Raw genomic sequence first — 20,647 nt, forward strand, 5'->3', positions numbered from 1 at the left:
TAAGTTGTCTACAAGAAAACCTTTTTAAAGTATGGTCCAGTCGTGTGCCAACAGAGCAGTGGCACTTCTGTGTGTGTAAAGCTTTCCTTTAAACTGTCAGCTTTTGTTTACCGAGTCCTGACTATGGATATCACCATGGCTAGGTCAGAAGTGTTCTGCTTCAGAAGATGAAATAAGGCAGTATTACTTGGATGATTATATAACTATGAAAGTCACATTTACATTACATTTGGATTATAGTGTATCTTTTACTTTGTAATCTGAAATAAATATGATACTTTATTTTTTTCACCATCATTAGGGAAACACATTTTATAAAATAAGTGAATCTTCCAAGAAAGATTATCACATTTAAGCACCAAATGTGCAAAAGTAGGTGAACTATTACTTAATGTCATTTATTTACCTGTGTCTGGAGAAGGCATGCTAACACTAGACAACATTTTGTTGATAGCTCTGGAGACATGATAATGACCTTCAGAGCTTGAAGACCAGAATCTTACAGTGCGTGTGTATATGTGTATTCTTCCACCCCATGGAGGGTGAGTTCCCATATCACCCTCCCATCAGCCAAACAGATACCCCAGATGGTTAGAATTATATCCAAATTTAGAATAAATTAACTCTGAGGGTGTTGGGACTGTTTTGTTCTTAGACTTTGTGACATCTCCTTCAGTATTGCAGGTAAATTTTTAGTTTCTATTTGGGTAAAGATATGGAACTAGTGAGGGATTAATGTAATTTAAAATTTACATTTTTATTAGAAATCAATATAACATTGCGTTTATTATTGACTACTATGTAGGACCTTGAGAAAGTGAATTCACTTCTCTGTGTATGTTTTTATATACAGTCATCCCTGTGAAAGGACTTACCCTCATTAGTAATTCAACAGTAACTCAGTATTTCGGAATAAGACATATTTATAGCTGATGTTGGCCAGTTTATCTTGTGTCGCGTGCATTTTGAAGACTTTACAAGTCACAATAAACCTACTGTAGTAGGTTTCTGGCAAACATTTTAAAACATTAAAATGATGGTTTTGAATGCCTCACTCATTTCTGCTTTTATCAACCAAGCTCTTGGTGAGATTAATCACAAGACAGAGTACCAAGTATAGGTGTCTCCATCCTGAAATGTGCCTGTTCTCCATTTTAAGTTGCAGCTGATAAGGATCTCTCCTTTTGAGAAAATATATGAATTTAGCTGCTAAAATAGACTTTGTACTCTATTTATTAAATTGGATTTTATTTTAATTACATGATGCTTTAACATTTTCATGTTTTGGGCTGGAGTAGGCAAGATTCATCAAATATGACAATGTTTTATACTGTTCCTAAATAGCAAAATTATATTTTAGCTTCCTATTAAAATTTATTAGTAGAATTTTCATGTTTTCCGTGGATTGTAATGGTTTAATTATTTGAACTGAATGGTAATGAACTAACTGGTTATTTCTTGTGCAGTTTTACATGACTTCAAGGGAAATCAGGCTGAGACAAAAGATGAAGCATGAAAAAGACAGGTGAGTTTGGTAGTTACACCCTGATCATTCTCCCTCACTCACTCGAGACCATAGGTAATGCCTTAGGCACTCTAGTTTTCACAGTAGTCCCTTTTTGTTGATAAATAGAAAAGTATGGGAGATAACTGCAGGGAAAATAATTAGATTCCACTATCCTTTTTAGGAATTTGCTTTCAAATGTTGTTTATTCCATTCAATTTTTATAACTTATTTCTGAAATCCCTCTCCCTCTCCCAATCCAAATACGTGTGTGTGTTTTTTAAGCACCCCACTGCTGCCTCTGCTAAGTCGCTTCAGTCGTGTCCAACTCTGTGCGACCCCATAGACGGCATCCCCCCAGAATCTCCCCCGTCCCTGGGATTCTCCAGGCAAGAACACCGGAGTGGGTTGCCATATCCTTCTCCAATGCATGAAAGTGAAAGGTGAAAGTGAAGTCGCTCAGTCGTGTCTGACTCTTAGCGACCCCAAGGATTGCAGCCTACAGGTGCCTTTAATAATACCTCCTAATTTTCAGAAATCTGACATTTGAATTTGCATTGAACTGCATTGAAGAAAATCAGTACTAGGTGGTCTTCAAACACCGTGTTCCCTCTAGAAATATGAAGTGAAAGGGACTCTCTTACTAAATGTTATTTAATTTTTTATTTTAAAGATTGCTACTCTCAGACCATTATAGTCGTCGAATCTCACAAGCATACACTCTGATGAATGAACTGTTATCTGAATCAGTACAACTTCCAGCAGCTGCTCAGAAACCATTGCCTAACAGAAAAGCCCACATTCCCAGAAGGCAACTCTCTCCTTCTCCAAGAGGGTAAGACGAGGTCTGGCGTGTCACTTGGCAAGATAACGCCAGGCGTGATAGTGTGGAGCGCCGATGTGACTCGGGTTCCATGTGTTCGCTCTGAAATGTGGTGATAAAGTGAAGGGGAACAGTGCCATCGTTAGTTTTCATCAGTTTATAGAATCACCAAGGAAAAGGACGAAAATGGCATTAAATATCTAATTAAGACATAGCAAAGCACTTCTGAGTGCCTAATACAGTCTTTATATCCATTCAATCCTGTTTTCTTCCTTTCTGTAGTTTTTGTGACATTCCTTCTGTAATTTGCCTCCTAGCTGCTCTCCCTGTTTCTCCAGTTGGTTCCACTCTTGTAGGAAAACGATGGTCCTCATCAGCTTACTGCTTCTTCTGCTGTCCCCTCCGAGTTATTGCCGATTCAGTTGTAGATACTGTCATGTTTCTTAAATTAATGACCTGCACTCAGTTTGGATATGAGTTCAGTAGGCAAGGATTAATTAAACATGGATGCTAAAGAAAAGCACCCAAGAGTAAAGTTTCTCATATGGCACACAAACACAAAATTTGTTAGTGACACATAAGGAGGAAATGAATTAGCAGTTTAATGTTGTTAAAAATTACCACCTTTGACAAAATAACTGATTAGGTTTGTAAACATGATCTCGTAACTTAAGAACCTAGAGGAAATGCTACCCAACGCAAACCTAGATGTAATCATATTACTTGTGTGTAATTTGAGGTGTAATCAAAATAGCAGAGATTCTCTTTGAATATTTCTTAGAATAATGCACACTATTTAATACATAAATAACTGGCAAATGTATACAGCTTTTGAAATGATTAGAGAGATAATAAAAACCAATTTCTTTGGGAAAAAAATGAGTAAACTTTGAGGTATAAGTTACTATACACTAAATGACCACTGAGGTGCAGAATAAGCCAAGTCAAATGAATGTATTAATCTGAGCTGAAATTTGGATTTTTGAAATATATCACTGATAGAAGAGTCTAGAATATAATTATGTGATTTCTACTTCAGAGAGAATCGACATGGTCACAATTTTCCAATATACAGACCTGGAAAAGTCAGACATACATCCACCAAACCAAGTTATACCCAAAAGGGGAGACCTTTTGGGCAATCTCAAGGCTCACCTTGGCCACGTGGTAAGATTGAGAGCTTTCTTTTATCTTGTGTAATTTGGACCTATTCTTTCTTGGTTCCAGAGTTGTGTTTTCATTAGTGAAAAGTTTTAAATCTCAGTTAAAAGCAGTTCCCATTTCAACAGAATGCAAGAGACTGATGAAGATTTAGCTGTACTGGAATTTTGTTCTATTACTTTGAAATGAGAAGACCCTAGGAATCTACATAAACTAATGGCCTTTAATTCTGTGTGATATGACTTATTTGGGAATCAGTTTCTTTGATGTGTCTGGTTAAAGATGTAGGCATTTTTACAATAAACTTCTAATAGATTACAGGATGGATATATCAAAGAGGAGGAATAGAAGAGGCTCAGATGGAAATAATGTTTTTACCATTTTTGAATATTCTTTTCCATATTTAAACATATAACATCTGTTATTTACTTATTGGTGGGCTTCCCTGGTAGCTCAGCTGGTAAAGAATCTGCCTGCAATGCAGGAGACCTGGGTTCGATCCCTGGGTTGGTAAGATCCCCTGGAGAAGGGAAAGAGTACCCACTCCAGTGTCCTGGCCTGGACTAGCCATCCTTTAATTAATTTTGCCATATTTGGGTTTTTGTTACTAAAGTAAAACATATTTATTTGTTTAAAAATGTATAATCATAGCTAACATGTAGTATAAATATGTACAGCTAAGACTGTATAATAATAACTAGTGAGCCAGGTTCTATTTAATTATTAGAATTACAACTCTGTTATACTTTAATAAAACTTTTTTTTTTTTTTTGGTAATTTTTTGAAAATCCATCCTGAACCCTCCTCCCTCCTCCCTCCCCATACCATCCCTCTGGGTCGTCCCAGTGCACCAGTCCCAAGCATCCAGCATCGTGCATTGAACCTGGACTGGCATCTCGTTTCATACATGACATTTCACATGTTTCAATGCCATTCTCCCAAATCTTGCCACCCTCTCCCTCTCCCACAGAGTCCATAAGCCTGTTCTATACATCAGTGTCTCTTTTGCTGTCTCGTATACAGGGTTATCGTTACCATCTTTCTAAATTCCATATATATGCGTTAGTATACTGTATTGGTGTTTTTCCTTCTGGCTTACTTCACTCTGTATAATAGGCTCCAGTTTCATCCACCTCATTAGAACTGATTCAAATGTATTCTTTTTAATGGCTGAGTAATACTCCATTGTGTATATGTACCACAGCTTTCTTATCCATTCATCTGCTGATGGGCATCTAGGTTGCTTCCATGTCCTGGCTATTATAAACAGTACTGCGATGAACATTGGGGTACACGTGTCTCTTTCCCTTCTGGTTTCCTCAGTGTGTATGCCCAGCAGTGGGATTGCTGGATCATAAGGCAGTTCTATTTCCAGTTTTTTAAGGAATCTCCACACTGTTCTCCATAGTGGCTGTACTAGTTTGCATTCCCACCAACAGTGTAAGAGGGTTCCCTTTTCTCCACACCCTCTCCAGCATTTATTATTTGTAGACTTTTGGATCGCAGCCATTCTGACTGGTGTGAAATGGTATCTCATAGTGGTTTTGATTTGCATTTCTCTGATAATGAGTGATGTTGAGCATCTTTTCATGTGTTTGTTAGCCATCTGTATGTCTTCTTTGGAGAAATGTCTATTTAGATCTTTGGCCCATTTTTTGATTGGGTCATTTATTTTTCTGGAGTTGAGCTGGAGGAGTTGCTTGTATATTTTTGAGATTAGTTGTTTGTCAGTTGCTTCATTTGCTATTATTTTCTCCCATTTATTTTTATTTCTCTACAACTCTGTTAGAAAGGTAGTACTGTGTTCCCATTTTAAGCATCAGAAAGCTAAGGCAGAGAAAGTTGAAATAACTCCCCAAGATCAGATATCTAGGAAGTGGTAGAGTCTGTATTCAAACCCAGTCAGGGCCACATCTAAAACGTGACCTTTAGTATGCTGCCTCAGTTGAGAAAATTGGAGTTTCCATAAATCACAATCCTTTAGATAAAATTTTATAATTTTGTTAACTCTTGATTTTGGTTGACAGATTACAATAAGAAAACTGTTCTTTTTAAAACTAGAATTTCAAAATAGTAACCTTTAAAAACTTTTTAAAAAAATTTTATACCTTATAAATTTACAAAAATTAAATATCCAAAATTGGAGAGGATTTTAAACTTGAATCATGGTTTCTTAACGTCATATGGAAAAGTCTTGGATTATGTGGAAATACGTCTTTTTTCTTGGACCTGTCCAGTGTTAGGCTTGTATTGTTACGTTGCACTTGACTGGGCTGAGACCTCGGCCCCCTTTGGACCCATTACGTGCTCCCTCTTGCTGAGCTATGCTTGAGGAGGTGTTCCTGCTGCTGAGGCGCACAGAAGTCCTCAGTAACCCCCAGCCTGTGCAGATAAGTCCAGACCCTCTCCCTAGCCTGCAAGGTGTCTTCCCCATCGGTTTCCTTAGCCTCCTTCCTCCATAACATCCAGATAACCCACGACACTTGCAGGCTTGTTTTCCAAACACATGCTGTGTGCTCCCATTCCAGCACTCAAATTTCCCCTTATTACCGTAATGATACCCTTCCAGTGTCTTGGAAGACATCCCTAATTTCAGTTATTTAGCTGTTCTAACCTGATGTAATGATTTTAACATCTATTTTCATTTTTAAATTGGCTAATACTTAACTTGCACAGTGGTGTGAACAGTAGAGACAAATAGTAGTAGCATTGGGGGGGACCTCCCAAAGGTGGCTCCGTGGGAAAGAACCTGCCTGCCAGTGCAGGAGGTGTGGGTTTGATCCCTGGATCGGGAAGATCCCCTGAAGGAGGAAATGGCAACCCACTCCAGTATTCTTGCTGGGATGATCCCATGGACAGAGGAGCCTGGTGGGCTGTAGTCTCTGTGGTCACAAAGAATTGGATATGACTGAGCAACTGAGCTCAGTAGCACAGTAGCACTGGTAACAAATCAGGTTTTTTTATTTGTTCTCTGAATCCTCAATCCAGTATTTCTGCCCCTTCTGAGGCACTACTGCAACGGGCCTTATGTCGTAGTCATGTATAAAGTTGGTTTTGTCCCATTATAGACTAAATGTTTTGAGGGTAGCAAGACTCTCTTCATCTTGTGGTGGTGGTGGTATTCAGTAGCTAAGTCATGTCCTACTCTTTGCAAACCCATGGACTGCTACACGCCAGGCTTCCCTGTCCTTCACTATCTCCTGGAGTTTGCTCAAACTCATGTCCATTTTGTCGATGATACCATCTCACCATCTCATCCTCAGGCACCCCCTTCTCCTCCTGCCCTCGGTCTTTCCCAGCATCAGGGTGTTTTCCAGTGAGTCATCTCTTCAAATAAGGTAGCTACCTTATTGGAGCTTTAGCATCAGTCTTTCCAATGAATATTCAAGGTTGATTTTCTTTAGGATTGACGGGTTTGATCTCCTTGGTGTCCAAGGGACTCTCAAGAGTCTTCTCCAGCACCACAGTTCAAAAGCATCAATTCTTTGGTGCTCAGTCTTCTTTATGATCTCTTACATCCATACATGATTACTGGAAAAACCATAGCTTTGACTCTATGGACCTTTATCAGCAAAGTGATGTCTTTGCTTTTTAATATGCTGTCTAGGTTTGTCATAGTTTTCCTTACAAGGAGCAAGCATCCTTTATTTTCACGACTGCAGTCACCGTCTGCAGTGATTTGGGAACCCAAGAAAATAAAATCTGTCACCGTTTCCACTTTTTATCCATCTATCCGCAATGAAGTGATGGGACTGGATGCCATGATCTTCATTTTTTGGATATTGAGTTTAAGCCAACTTTTTCCCTCTGCTCTTTTACCCTCATCAAGAGACTCTCTAGTTTCTTTCCCTTTCTGCCACTGGTATTGTATCATCTGCATATCTGAGGTTACAGATACTTCGGGAAATCTCGATTCCAGCTTCTGCTTCATCCACCCCAGCATTTTGCATGATGTACTCTTCATAGAAGTTAAATAAGCAGGGTGACAATATACAGCCTTGATGTATTCCTTTCCCAATTTGGAACCAGTCCATTGTTCCATGTCCAGTTCTAACTGTTGCTTCTTGACCTGCATGCAGGTTTCTCAGGATGCAGGTAAGGTGGTCTGGTATTCCCATCTCTTGAAGAATTTTCCACAGTTTGATCCATACAGTCAAAAGCTTTAGCATAATTGAATAATTAGATAAATGGGGGAAAAAACTATCTAGTTTTTTGCCTAAAAATAGCTATTTATAAACTAATTATTGTTCAAGTATATTAATGGGTAGATATTATAGTACTTACACAGTAATCATAGAACAGTATATGACTAGCTGTTATCCGAGGGCCTGTCACTTAGCTTCCCTAGATCTCTAAAGGTAAGGTCGTAGAGGCAGCTTGAGGGACTGTGAACACAATGACCTTCCTGACTGCCTCTGCCACACCCAGAACCAGCCGTTCCCCTGGCAGCATTCAGAGGCAATGGAGAAACCCAGTCAGTGTAACAGTCAACTTGACCCCACTGAGGCAAGTTTAGTCATTGTACAGATGAGAAGTTTGGATCCATCAAGATTTAACGATTCCCTGAAGTTCTTCTGTAAAAGAAATTTTCCTAAAAATACTTGTGGGTTTGACTATATATGTTGCTATCTGTCTTTTATAAAGCAGTATACAGTGGTTTTTTTGGCTATTTTATTCAGCCCTGTGTACAAACTGTTAAAGGTAAGCGTCTTTTCTTCCCCTTGTTTTATGGTTAATTCTATCAAAAATAATATATAGAGACTATATAAGTATCTGAGAGGCATTATAGGCATAAATAATAGGGTCTAGCCTTTGAAATTATCCAGGTTCATAGCCCAGCTCCCTTGCTTACTTTGTGTCATCAGATATGTTTTTAAAAATCTACCTCATAGAGTTGTTGAGGATTACAAGTAAAGTATTTTCAATAACATATACAGTAAATGGATGCTACCAATCCTGGAATTTAAGAACCCTTAATTGATCCTTCTCTTCGCATTTTGCCTAGGTATTCCACTGGGAATAGGCTTATATGCCTGGATTTTCCAGTTGCCAGAGATGTTGTTGAGGCACATGTGCCAGATGAGAAAGGGCTATGGTTGTCCTATAGAGATACCAAGCCTCAAAGTAGACTTTCCCTTCCTTCAGCTACACTCTTGTTTTGCTTTCTTGGTTCAAATCAGCCATCTTTTACTGTGCTCAGTTGCTTAAGTCATGTCCACCTCTTTTCAACCCCATGAGCTGTAGCCTACCAGGCTCCTCTATCCATGAGATTCATGAGATTTTTCAGGCAAGAATACTGGAGTGGATTGCCATGCCCTCCTTCAGAGCATCTTCCCTATCTAGGGGTTGAACCCATGTCTTCTGCATTGCAGGTGGACTTTTTACTGCTGAGCCATTGGGCCTCTACTAATCATATTTCTGTCCTCAGTGAATTTACAACTTGAAAGATGAAAAATTACACATACATACGGAAAGTTGAAGGAGTTTTCCTGTCTTTGTAGAAACTGCTACTTTTACCACACAGAGAAAAGCTGGTGCAGCCAAAATGGTGGTTAGAAAGGTTGTACAATCTCCAGTTATCATCCGAAAAGGTATGGGATAAAGGATAGAAAGTTCTGAGGCTTAATACTAAAAATTTTTAAATCATAAATCACTCTTAGAAATGTCAAATACAGATTTTAGTATGAAGAGTGTGGCTGGATGGTGGTAATGGGCTTAATAAGCGTACTGCTCAACATAAAAACAAGTAGTCAGGAAGGTGCTGTGCTCACATAGCCATAGAGCACATAGACCCATAAGTATGGCCAAATTAGCTCTCGTCTGATCAGCTAGAGAGAAGGAAATTATAACTCATTATCTCAATTCCTGACATCTCCTCCAGCCCATCCCTCAACTGCTGTTACTTTTCACAATTTAAAACACAGTTTCACATTCATCCTCCTTTTAACTCTCAGGTTGTTAATGCCAGGTTGGTAGGGCAACTCTTATCCCCATCTTAAGCTGAGCAAACTAATGCAGAGAAGTGGCCTCCTCACATACCCTTAGAACAGTAGAAAGAACAGCTACAGACTGAAAGTAAGGGGATGGAAAAAGATATTCCTTGTAAATGGAAATCAAAAGAAAGGTGGAGTAGAAATACTCATATCAGACAAAATAGAACCCTAACCCTAACATATCAGACAAACTTTAAAGAATATTACAAGAGAGAAGAACACTACATAATAATCCAAGATAAGATATAACAATTGCAAACATAGGAGCACCTCAATATATAAGGCAAATACTAGCAGCCATAACAGGAGAAATTGACAATAACACAATAATAGTAGGGGATTCTAACACCCCACTTTCATCAGTGGATAGATCATCCAGACAGAAAATCAATGAAGACTCACAGTTCTTAAATGACACATAGACCAGATGGACTTAACTAATATTTACAGAGCATCCCATCCAAAAGCAGCAGAATATACATTCTTCTCACGTGCACATGGAATATTCTCCAGGATTGATCACATGCTGGGCTACAAAGCAAGCCTTCGTAAATTTAAGAAAATTGAAATTATATCAAGCATCTTTTCTGACCACAACACTATGAGATTAGAAATCAACTACAAGGAAAAAAAAACTGGAAAAAACACCAATATGTGGAAGCTAAACAGTATGCTACTAAACAGCCAATGAGTCACTAAAGAAACCAAGGCATAGAGAAAAACGGCAGTGAAGGCACAGTGATCCAAACCCATGGGACACAGTTCTAAGAGGGAGGTTTCCAGCAATACAGTCCTACCTCAGGAAATAAGAAAAGTTTCAGATAACAATCGAACCTTACAACTAAAGCAACTACAGACAGAAGAACAAACAAAATCCAAAGTCAGTAGAATGAAAGAAATCATAAAGATCAGAGCAGAAATAAATGAAAGAGATGAAGCAAACAGTTGAAAAAGATCAATGAAACTAAAAGCTGGTTCTTTGAAAAGATAAACAAAAGTGATAAACCAGACTCAAGAAAAAAAGGGAGAGGGCTTAAATCAATAAAATTTGAAATGAAAAAGAAGTTACAGTGGACACTGCAGAAATACAGAGGATCATAAGAGATTACTACAAGCAACTATATGACAATAAAATGGACAACCTAGAAGAAATGGACACATTCTTAGAAAAGTACAATCTCTGAAGACTAAATCAGGAAATAGAAAATATGAACAAACCGATCACAAGTACTGAATTGAAACTGATTTTAAAACTTCCAACAAACTCAAGTCCAGGACCAGATGGCTTCACAGGTGAGTTGTATCAAACAATTGGAGAAGAGTTAACAAAACTGTCTTTCTGAAACTATTCCAAAAGAGTGCCATGGAAAGAATACTCCCAAACTCATTCTGTGAAGCCACCATCACCCTGATACCAAAACCAGACAAAGATGGCACACAAAAAAAGAAAATGACAGGACAATATCACCAATGAACATAGATGCAAAAATACTCAACAAAATACTAGCAATACCTTAAAAGGATCATACACCATGATCAAGTGGGATTTATCCCAGGGATGCAAGGGTTTTTCATGCCTAGAGAATTTCCCTTAGCATTTGTTGTAAAACTGGTTTAATGGTGCTGAATTCTCTTAACTTCTGCTTGTATGGAAAGCTTTTGATTTCTCCCATCAAATCTGATCGAGAATCTTGCTGAGTAGAGTGTTCTTGGTTAAAAGTTCTTCCCTTTCATCACTTGAAATATATCATGCCATTCCCTTCTAGCTTGTAGAGGTTCTGTTGAGAAATCAGCTGATTATCTTGTGGGATTTCCATTGTATGTTGTCTTTATTTCCCTTCTTGCTTTTACATTTTTATCTTTGTTTTTAATTTTTGTCAGTTTGATTACTACATGTCTCAGTGTATTCTTCCTTGAGTTTATCCTGCCTGGGACTTTGTGCCTCCTGTACTTGGTTGACTATTTCCTTTTAGAGATGTTTTCAGCTATTATCTCTTCAAATATTTTCTCAGGTCCTTTCTCTCTTCTCCTTCTGGGACCCATATAATGCAAATATTGGTGTGTTTAATGTTGTCCCAGAGGTCTCTTAGGCTGTCTTCATTTATTTTCATTCTTTTTTCTATATTCTGTTTCGCAGCAGTAATTTCCACCATTCTGTCTTTCATGTCACTTACCTGTTGTTCTGCCTCAGTTATTCTGCTATGGATTCCCTCTCGTCTACTGTTCATTTCTGTTCATTCTTCTACGTCTTTGGTAAACATTTCTTGCATCTTCTCCATTATTTTTCCAATATCCTAGATTATCTTCACTATCATTATTCTACATTCTTTTTATGGAAGGTTGCCTAGCTGCACTTAATTTATTTGTTTTTCTGGAGATTTACCTTGTTCCTTCATCTGGGACATAATCCTATTTCTTTTTATTTTGGTTAGCTTTCCGTGATTGTAGTTTTTGGTTTGGAGGCTATAGTTCTTGTTTCTTCTGTCTGCCCTCTGGTGAATGAGGATAAGAGGCCTATGCCAGCTTCTGGATGGGAAGGACTGGCTGCGGGGAAAATGGGGGTCTTGCTCTGGTGGGCAGGGCTGTGCTCAGTAAAATTTCAATCCAAGTGTCTGCTGATGGGTGGGGCTGTGCTTCCTCCCGGTTAGTTGTTTGGCCTAAGGCATCCCAATCCTGGAGTCTCCTGGCTTTCAGTTCAGTTCAGTCGCTCAGTCGTATCCGACTCTTTGCGACCCCATGAATCACAGCACGCCAGGTCTCCCTGTCCATCACCAACTCCCAGAGTTTACCCAGACTCATGTCCATTGAGTTGGTGATGCCATCCAGCCATCTCATCCTCTGCTGTCCCCTTCTCCTCCTGCCCCCAATCCCTCCCAGCATCAGGGTCTTTTCCAATGAGTCAACTCTTCGCATGAGGTGACCAAAGTATTGGAGTTTCAGCTTCAACATGAGTCCCTCCAATGAACACCCAGGACTGGTCTCCTTTAGGATGGACTGGTTAGATCTCCTTGCAGTCCAAGGGACTCAAGGGTCTTCTCCAGCACCACAGTTCAAAAGCATCAATTCTTTGGCGCTAAGCTTTCTTCACAGTCCAACTCTCACATACATATATGACCGCTGGAAAAACCATAGCCTTGACTAGATGGACCTTTGTTGGCAAAGTAGTCTCTGCTTTTCAATATGCTATCTAGGTTGGTCATAACTTTCCTTCCAAGGAGTAAGCGTCTTTTAATTTCATGGCTGCAGTCACCATCTGCAGTGATTTTGGAGCCCCCCAAAATAAAATCTGACACTGTTTGCATTGTTTCCCCATCTATTTCCCATGACGTGATGGGACAGATACCATGATCTTCGTTTTCTGAATGTTGAGCTTTAAGCCAACTTTTTCACTCTCCTCTTTCACTTTCATCAAGAGGCTTTTTAGTTCTTCTTCACTTTCTGCCATACGGGTGGTGTCATCTGCATATCTGAGGTTATTGATATTTCTCCCAGCAGTCTTGATTGCAGCTTGTGCTTCATCCAGCCCAGCATTTCTCATGATGTACTCTGCATATAAGTTAAATAAGTAGGGTGACAATATACAGCCTTGAGTATCCTTTTCCTATTTGGAGCCAGTCTGTTGTTCCATGTCCATTTCTAACTGTTGCTTCCTGACCTGCATACAGGTTTCTCAAGAGGCAGGTCAGGTGGTCTGGTATGCCCATCTCTTTCAGAATTTTCCACAGTGTATTGTGATCCACACAGTCAAAGGCTTTGTCATAGTCAATAAAGCAGAAATAGATGATTTTCTGATCCAGCGGATGTTGGCAATTTGATCTTTTTGATCTCCTGGCTTTATGGTAGGGCTAATGGTGACCTCCAAGAGGACTTATGCCAAGACACATATCCCAGGACTGCTGCTGCCAATGCCCTGGTCCCCACAATGGGCCACTGCTGACCCATCAGTCCTTCCAATGAACACCCAGGACTGGTCTCCTTTAGGATGGACTGGTTGGATTTCCTTATAGTCCAAGGGACTCTCAAGAGTCTTCACAGCACCACAGGTCAAAAGCATCAATTCTTTGGTGCTCAGCTTTCTTCACAGTCTGACTCTCATATCCATACATGACTACTGGAAAAACCATAGCCATAGCTCAGATTATGCAGATGACACCACCCTTATGGCAGAAAGTGAAGAGGAGAGTGAAAAAGTTGGCTTAAAGCTCAATATTCAGAAAACAAAGATCATGGCATCTGGTCCCATCACTTCGTGGGAAATAGATGGGGAAACAGTGGAAACAGTGTCAGACTTTATTTTGGGGGGCTCCAAAATCACTGCAGATGGTGATTGCAGCCATGAAATTAAAAGATGCTTACTCCTTGGAAGGAAAGTTATGACCAACCTAGATAGCATATTAAAAAGCAGAGACATTACTTTGCCCACAAAGGTCCGTCTAGTCAAGGCTATGGTTTTTCCAGTGGTCATGTATGGATGTGAGAGATACATGTATATGTACAACTGAATCACTTTGGTATACACCTGAAAACTAACACAATATTGTTAATCAAACATTGTTAACTGCTACTCAAATATTGTTAATCAACCTGGAGAAGGAAATGGCAACCCATTCCAGTACTCTTGTCTGGAAAATCCCATGGACAGAGGAGCCTGGTAGTCCATGGGTGCACAAAGAGTCAGATATGACTGAGCGATTTCACTTTTCTTTCCTAATCAACCATACTCCAATGTAAAATAAAAAGTTAAAAAGTTGGCCAGAATTCAGTTTCCTTCTCTCACACCAACAGAACAGGAATTGCTAGAATCCTAAAGCCAAGCAGACCTTGTGATTCCAATATTAGATGAGATTGGCTGCCTTGGATTTGACAGTAAGAGTCACAATAAGGAACAAACTTAGCAATGAATCTGTCCTAAAGTATGCTTTGTTCTTTTCCCTGGAAAGGCCCCAATGCTCCCTGTCAGCACTGTATAAAAAGTCACAGAAGCGCTGGGCTCGCGCCTCAAACCAAGGAGGTGTGTATAGAGTATGAGAGAGAAGAGACTGTGGTGAGCCCATGGTTGGTACCTTCAGACATCCGTGCGATTCTCCACGAGAGTCACAGTTCCCTGCTACAGGTATGCATTACTCCAAGTTGCAGTTTGCCTGGTGATTATTTGTATTCTTAAGGATTTTGTCTTTGCATATTTACTTATTTGTGTGTGTGTGGGATGTAGACATACTTCAGGGTTGTTAGGTCAGTTTGAAGTTGTGATTCAAAGCATCTACACTTTGGGCTGAATACTCCAGCATTTGTCTTTCAGAATTTTCCTTGACTGCGTATTTTCTTTTTAACAACAAAAACACAACCCAAACAAAACACAACAGAAATGTAAGAACAGAATATTGTACTCTAGGTGCGACAGTCCGCTGTCTACTCCTCAGGCCTGGTGCCAGCATCTCGTTGTGTCAAGTGGTCCCATCGCCAGTCCAGATGTGCTGGGCAGCGACAGCCCTGGTTCTCTTCACATTTCCGTCACTCTTTGGTGGATGAGCAGCTCTAGGGCCTTTGGAAAACTTAGCTCATGTGCCATTTATTTTTTTTTCCTCAGGACCACAATTCACTGTTTTTCTTAATTTGATAGGACTCCTCACCAACTGAAGAAAAGTCAGAGGCTCCTTTGGGGGTAGGTGGCACGGAGAGCTTGTCCGAGAGCACAGGCAGCATCCTGAGCAAGCTTGACTGGGATGCTGTGGAAGACATGGTGGCCGGCGTGGAGGATAAGAGCCTCTCTGTCCGCTGGGCCCTGGACCTGTAAGACCCAAACACCGCTCTGCCTCCACGTGAAGGCCCACAACTCAGCGATGAAGTTCAGCAAGACTTTGTGGGTTTAAGGGAGAGAAGCAATGGAGGAAGCAATGTGAATTTACCACCTGTAGGCACCCTTACTTGGAGTAGACATTTTAATAAGGAAAATAAACATTTCTCAATGATTTTACCTTCAAAGGAAAAGGGTTAACTATAGTCGTATGATATGTTTTTGCATTTGACTTATTATCTTTAGGTATAATTTTTTAAATGATGAAATAAACAGTACCTTTCAAGCCAAACTTATATTTAAGCTACTTTCAATAAAAATCTATCTTGCATCTTCCTTTATCTCCTGAGTTTTGAGAAACAACCTTATGTGGGTAAATCTGATAGAAAAAAAAATTCTTTCATTGAGGTGAAGTTCACTCTCTCACCTGAGACACTCTATAATGAACTCCATTTAAAACATATCCTAAAATTGTATAGGGCTTGACCTAGGAGTAAAAAGGAACTAACCACCTTCCACCAATTCTGAACTTCTAAATAAACCACATTTCATGTCGTCCAGATCTCCTGTCCTCTGTCCTCAGCTGAAAAAGACTTGGAGGAAGAAAAGGAAATGGATGATTTGGGTGGGGAAGAAAGAGACCGTGACTCCTGACTCTGGAAGGCGCATGTTAACTTCATGAGAACCGAGGGGCAGAGACCTGGGTAATTCTGGTGCTGCACCCAAACAGCGTCACAATCTTGGAAATAATTTTTTATGAGAAAAAACCTAAAAACCTTCACATATTTGTCCATTTTTAGTGCCGTATCAAAGAATATTATCTGAAAAAGAATGTTAAATATTCCTTCTTTTCCAACTACCTACCTGTGTGATGCCAGACTTTTTTCATACACTTCAACTCAAAAGACATCAATGCAGAAACTGGTTTGAGAATTCAGCAGTCATCTGTTAAACCAGAAATGAAGATACTTGTAAAACTTTCAAACATTGCCATGCATCACATGTTAACATTGAATGGGGGTTATTGTAATTTAAACATTTTTCTCAGTTTTCATTTCTGACATAAATATTGACAGATATACCTACGTTAAAGCTCTTTGGGCTCCTCAATAACCTTGAGTATAAAGAGAACAAAAAGTTTAAGAACTGCTGCTTTAGCACTAACAATGTGAACTGAGCCCACCAGACTTTTGTTGTTCAGTAACTCAGTCATGTCGGACTCTGTGCCCTGTGGACTGCAGCTCGCCAGACTTCCCTGTTCATCTCTGAGCTTGCTCAAACTCATGTTCTTTGAGTTGGTGATGCAATCTCCATCTCATTCTCTGTCATCCCCTTCTTCTCCTGCCTTAAATCTTTCCCAGCATCAAGGTCTTTTCAGACTATATAGAGTCAATAGTGACATTTCACTCTCACTACTTCACAATAAACTGGAGTTACACCTGTTCACTCCTGTTCTGATTTAAACATTTGGTTGGCTTTTGAGGGTATTGCCTCCAGTGTTTTTTCATTTCTCCCTTTAGATCCATATTTATGCGTAGTATTTCTCTTCTGACTGAAGATCATTAGTGTTTCTTTTTGTGAAGATCTGGCAATTCTCTCAGGTTTCACTGACGAACTATTATCTTTCACTGTCATTTTTTAAGGGTATTTTTGCAGCAGTTATTCTAGGGCCAGGTCTTTACTTCTAAGAGGGCCTTCCCGTTGTATAAACTGGATGCCTGGAATGTTAATACGCTGTCAGCAAGATCTCTCCACGTTGTAGCTTAGCTGGGCCTCCAACATCCCCCGGAGACTGTTGTCTCTCAATGTTTTATTATAGTAACAGCTTTCTGGTAAAGCCTCTTGTACTCTTGCACAGAACTGGATATGAGCAGCTCAACTCTTGTCCAAGGACACCCAGGGAGCCCCCACACGAGGCCTTACAGAGTCTGGTCAATGGTTACCACCCTACACTTCGACTTCTGCCTCCTCAGCGGGACCGCTGTGGTCTCCTTGGACATAACTTGTTATTGCTGGACTCGTGATGATACACTTAAAAAGCCAAGCACCGGTGAGACTTACCTTGCGAGCTTCTCTTCCCTCAGGGATCACCATCTCTTGTATGCTGTCCAGTGTCTAAAAGCAGCTGCCTCACATATACTTCGTCCAGTTTTATGGTTAAAGCAGCAAGGCTAGTCCTGTATCAATTATTCTGTCATAGCTAGAAGCGGAAGCCTTCTCTGGTCTCGGTGAACTTTGCATCCATACAGCAAACCTGAAAGAGGACTGAAGGCGGTAGAACGTGTCAGTAGAGGACTGATGGTCCTAGGCAGTCTCCAGAATCTAGCTTGAATGTGTTCTTATGGTCTTCAAAAAACTGCAGTATAATTTGTGTGCCTGACACAGAAAACATCCTTCCAAGCAACGGTCTAGACTGTGTACCTTCCAAACATAGGTTAAAAGAAACAGTTTCCACATCTAGATTTTGGCACTTACCATACTTGCGGTTACAGTTATCAAAAGTATTCCTAACTTATCAAAACAATATAATTTTACTCACATTTTTATTAGAAAATATGTTATACAGCATTTAATAGCATGCAGCACTAAACCAAAGCCACATCTGAGTGTCCTACTCTTTATTCTGGCTGAGTTTGGAATCTGTAAACAAAGGAAGCTCAAACACAAGACTTCTGCCAAGAAATTACATCCATGGACCTGGGTGAATATCACTGACTTCAGCCTATTATTTCTAGCCCTAGTACATGCTCACATATTTGATGGCTTCATGAAAAGCCATTATAGCTTAAACCTTTTTTCATTTCCCAACAATTCAAGTAATTATTTGTGTCTTGTTTAGCTTTTCTATAAGAAACCAATCCTTGGATCTTACTGAAGAAATAGAGACAGGAATGGTGTAGCAGTCACACTGGTAGCCCTCCAGAACTCCACTTTCCTGTAGGCACTGCTCGTATCCTGACCCTTCGTGTGTCTTCAGCATCCAGACTGTGACTGTGTGTCATTAAGGAGACCCTAACAGAAACTACAGAGAAGGCAATGGCACCCCACTCCAGCACTCTTGCCTGGAAAATCCCATGGATGGAGGAGCCTGGTGGGCTGCAGTCCGTGGGGTCGCGAAGAGTCGGATACGACTGAGCAACTTCCCTTTCGCTTTTCACTTTCCTGCACTGGAGAAGGAAATGGCAACCCACTCCAGTGTTCTTGCCTGGAGAATCCCAGGGACGGGGGAGCCTGGTGGGCTGCCGCCTATGGGGTCGCACAGAGTCAGACATGACTGAAGCAACTTAGCAGCAACAGAAACTAATGCTTTCATTTTCATGAAGATTGAATCTGGGGAATGTGAGAAGAAAAGAACCCTTGTTAGGTAAGGTTGGTGTATAGGTTGGGAATGAATCTATGTATGTGGGGCGTAGGACCAACTTCTGTGGGGAGTTGCCTAGCTGAAGGGAAAGTTTTTATATAGGATTTTATAAAATTGATACTAATTTGAAAATAATTATTTAAACTATTTTCAAATCCAGGAAATATAAGAACAAGGTAATTAAAATAACTTCAGTGTTAAGAACTTTAAAATGGTAAATAAAATATTTTACCATTTGATAAATTATTTTTATTTCTTCTAAGACCTAAATGAAAGGATAATAAAGGAATATTAAAATGTATAAATCAACACAAGTTAAGAGAATTGGACAGGAGATATTACTGGAGAAGAGAAGTCACAGGAGGTCTAAGAGGGTGGAGGAAGCCATAATATAATTTGTGCAGAAAAGGGTAATGATAAACAGTGTACTTAAGACTCAGAGCTGACAAGTACAAAAAGGGAGATGTGGTGAGACAATCATGGTGTAAGTCTTATTAGAACAGTTGCAACTCCTTATCTCTCTATCCCTTGTGCATAGAACTCCCAGCATCTATGCCCCAGGCAAGAGTCCAGCTTCCCATCTGATGACCTTAGAGCTGCTGCTGCTGCTAAGTCGGTTCAGTCATGTCCGACTCTGTGTGGCCCCATAGACGGCAGCCCACCAGGCTCCCCCGTCCCTGGGATTCTCCAAGCAAGAACACTGGAGTGGGTTGCCATTTCCTTCTCCAATGCATGAAAGTGGAAAGTGAAAGTGAAGTCGCTCAGTCGTGTCCAACTCTTAGCGACCCCATGGACTGCAGCCCACCTTAGAGTAGACAGCAGCGAATCTGGCCTGCTTTCTGTTCTTTTAAATAAAGTTTTACTGAAAGACAACCTGCCCATCCATTTATATGTTATCTGTGCTGCTTTTGCACAGCAGAGGCAGAGATGCATTTTTGCTACACAGACCATGTGACTTGCAAAGCCTAAAATACTTATTTTCTGATTCTTTACAGAAAAAGTTTGCGAATCACTGCTGTAGACTTGAGCCCACCAGATGAAATCCACCTATACATTCAGAGCTCCAATAAACTTTCTAGTACCCTGCTTTAAACCTGAAGGGACAGTTAGGCATCACTTGACTTGCAGGAAGAAACCCTCTTCATGAAAGAGACAGTCCAAATTAAATGAGCAAAATAACAGAGAGATCTGGTTTGTTAACCAAAGAAGAAATGGTTTTTACAACTAATGAATTGGAAGGCTCCAACAATGACAGAGGAATCCCTATTGTGAGAATTCCTATGAGGTTATTTTTGTTAATAAAGCAGATTGATATTTCTAACTGATGAGTGGTAGGAGTTCAACATCAATTGATTCCCATTTAAAAAAGGAGTATACATGTATTTACCAAGTATATGTGTGGCTTCATTCCCATTGTCCCTACTCTTGACTCTTGAGTGAAGGATAGTGGTTTCTCATTCAGGCAGGAAGCTAAGTAGATTATGTATTTTCCTTGCAGAATACTCCACCAGCAGATGGATATATGTCTAGATTTGGGGCAAATGGCAGCAAGCTTGATTGTGATTGCAGGTCCATGCTACAGTACCTCTACCCTGGCTCTGCTGACAATAAAGCTGTTAATTTTATCTCCATCTGTCTGACTTCAGTTTGTAATTCTTATCAGAATTCCAAGGAGTGAGGGAATGTGATTTTTCAACCTCCTTAAATCTGAACATAGGATGCATTGGCTGTGGCTTGAGCTCAGGGCACCAAATGGCAACTGAGAAGTTTACTTTTTAATCTGATAGATTGATATGAGATGTTGCATTCACAAAATAAGAACAAGTTACTGTATGAAAGAGGCAACCAGAGAACAAGAAGAAGCTCTTTGAAAGAAAGTTAATAGGAGAGTTAGAAGATAAAGTTGAAAAGTTCTCAAATATAGCATCAAAAGACCCAAGAAAAGAGCAAAAAACATAACTGAGGAGATGAGTCCAGGAAGAATAATATCTAACAAATTACAGAGAAAGAA

The 20,647-nt window shown here is 39.9% G+C and overlaps 1 protein-coding gene across 8 annotated transcripts in view; it reads left to right on the forward strand.

Moving 5' to 3' along the window:
• The window catches only part of CPLANE1 (ciliogenesis and planar polarity effector 1), a 108,576-nt gene extending 92,741 nt beyond the window's left edge, over positions 1–15,835 (forward strand). For 6 of the 8 annotated variants that reach the window (XM_027519907.1, XM_027519906.1, XM_027519910.1 and 3 more), the window contains exons 49-53: positions 1,467–1,525; positions 2,178–2,339; positions 3,367–3,494; positions 14,422–14,594; positions 15,102–15,835. In XM_027519907.1, coding sequence (XP_027375708.1) covers positions 1,467–1,525; positions 2,178–2,339; positions 3,367–3,494; positions 14,422–14,594; positions 15,102–15,275 — 696 coding nt within the window. In that variant the 3' untranslated portion in view covers positions 15,276–15,835. Of the gene's footprint in view, positions 1–1,466; positions 1,526–2,177; positions 2,340–3,366; positions 3,495–8,989; positions 9,080–14,421; positions 14,595–15,101 lie in introns of all 8 variants that reach the window. The other 2 variants (XM_027519913.1, XR_003507146.1) reach the window with 2 other exon arrangements.
• Positions 15,836–20,647: the final 4,812 nt, after the last annotated feature.

Source organism: Bos indicus x Bos taurus, chromosome 20 (genome assembly GCF_003369695.1).
Source record: "Bos indicus x Bos taurus breed Angus x Brahman F1 hybrid chromosome 20, Bos_hybrid_MaternalHap_v2.0, whole genome shotgun sequence".
NCBI lineage: Eukaryota > Metazoa > Chordata > Mammalia > Artiodactyla > Bovidae > Bos > Bos indicus x Bos taurus.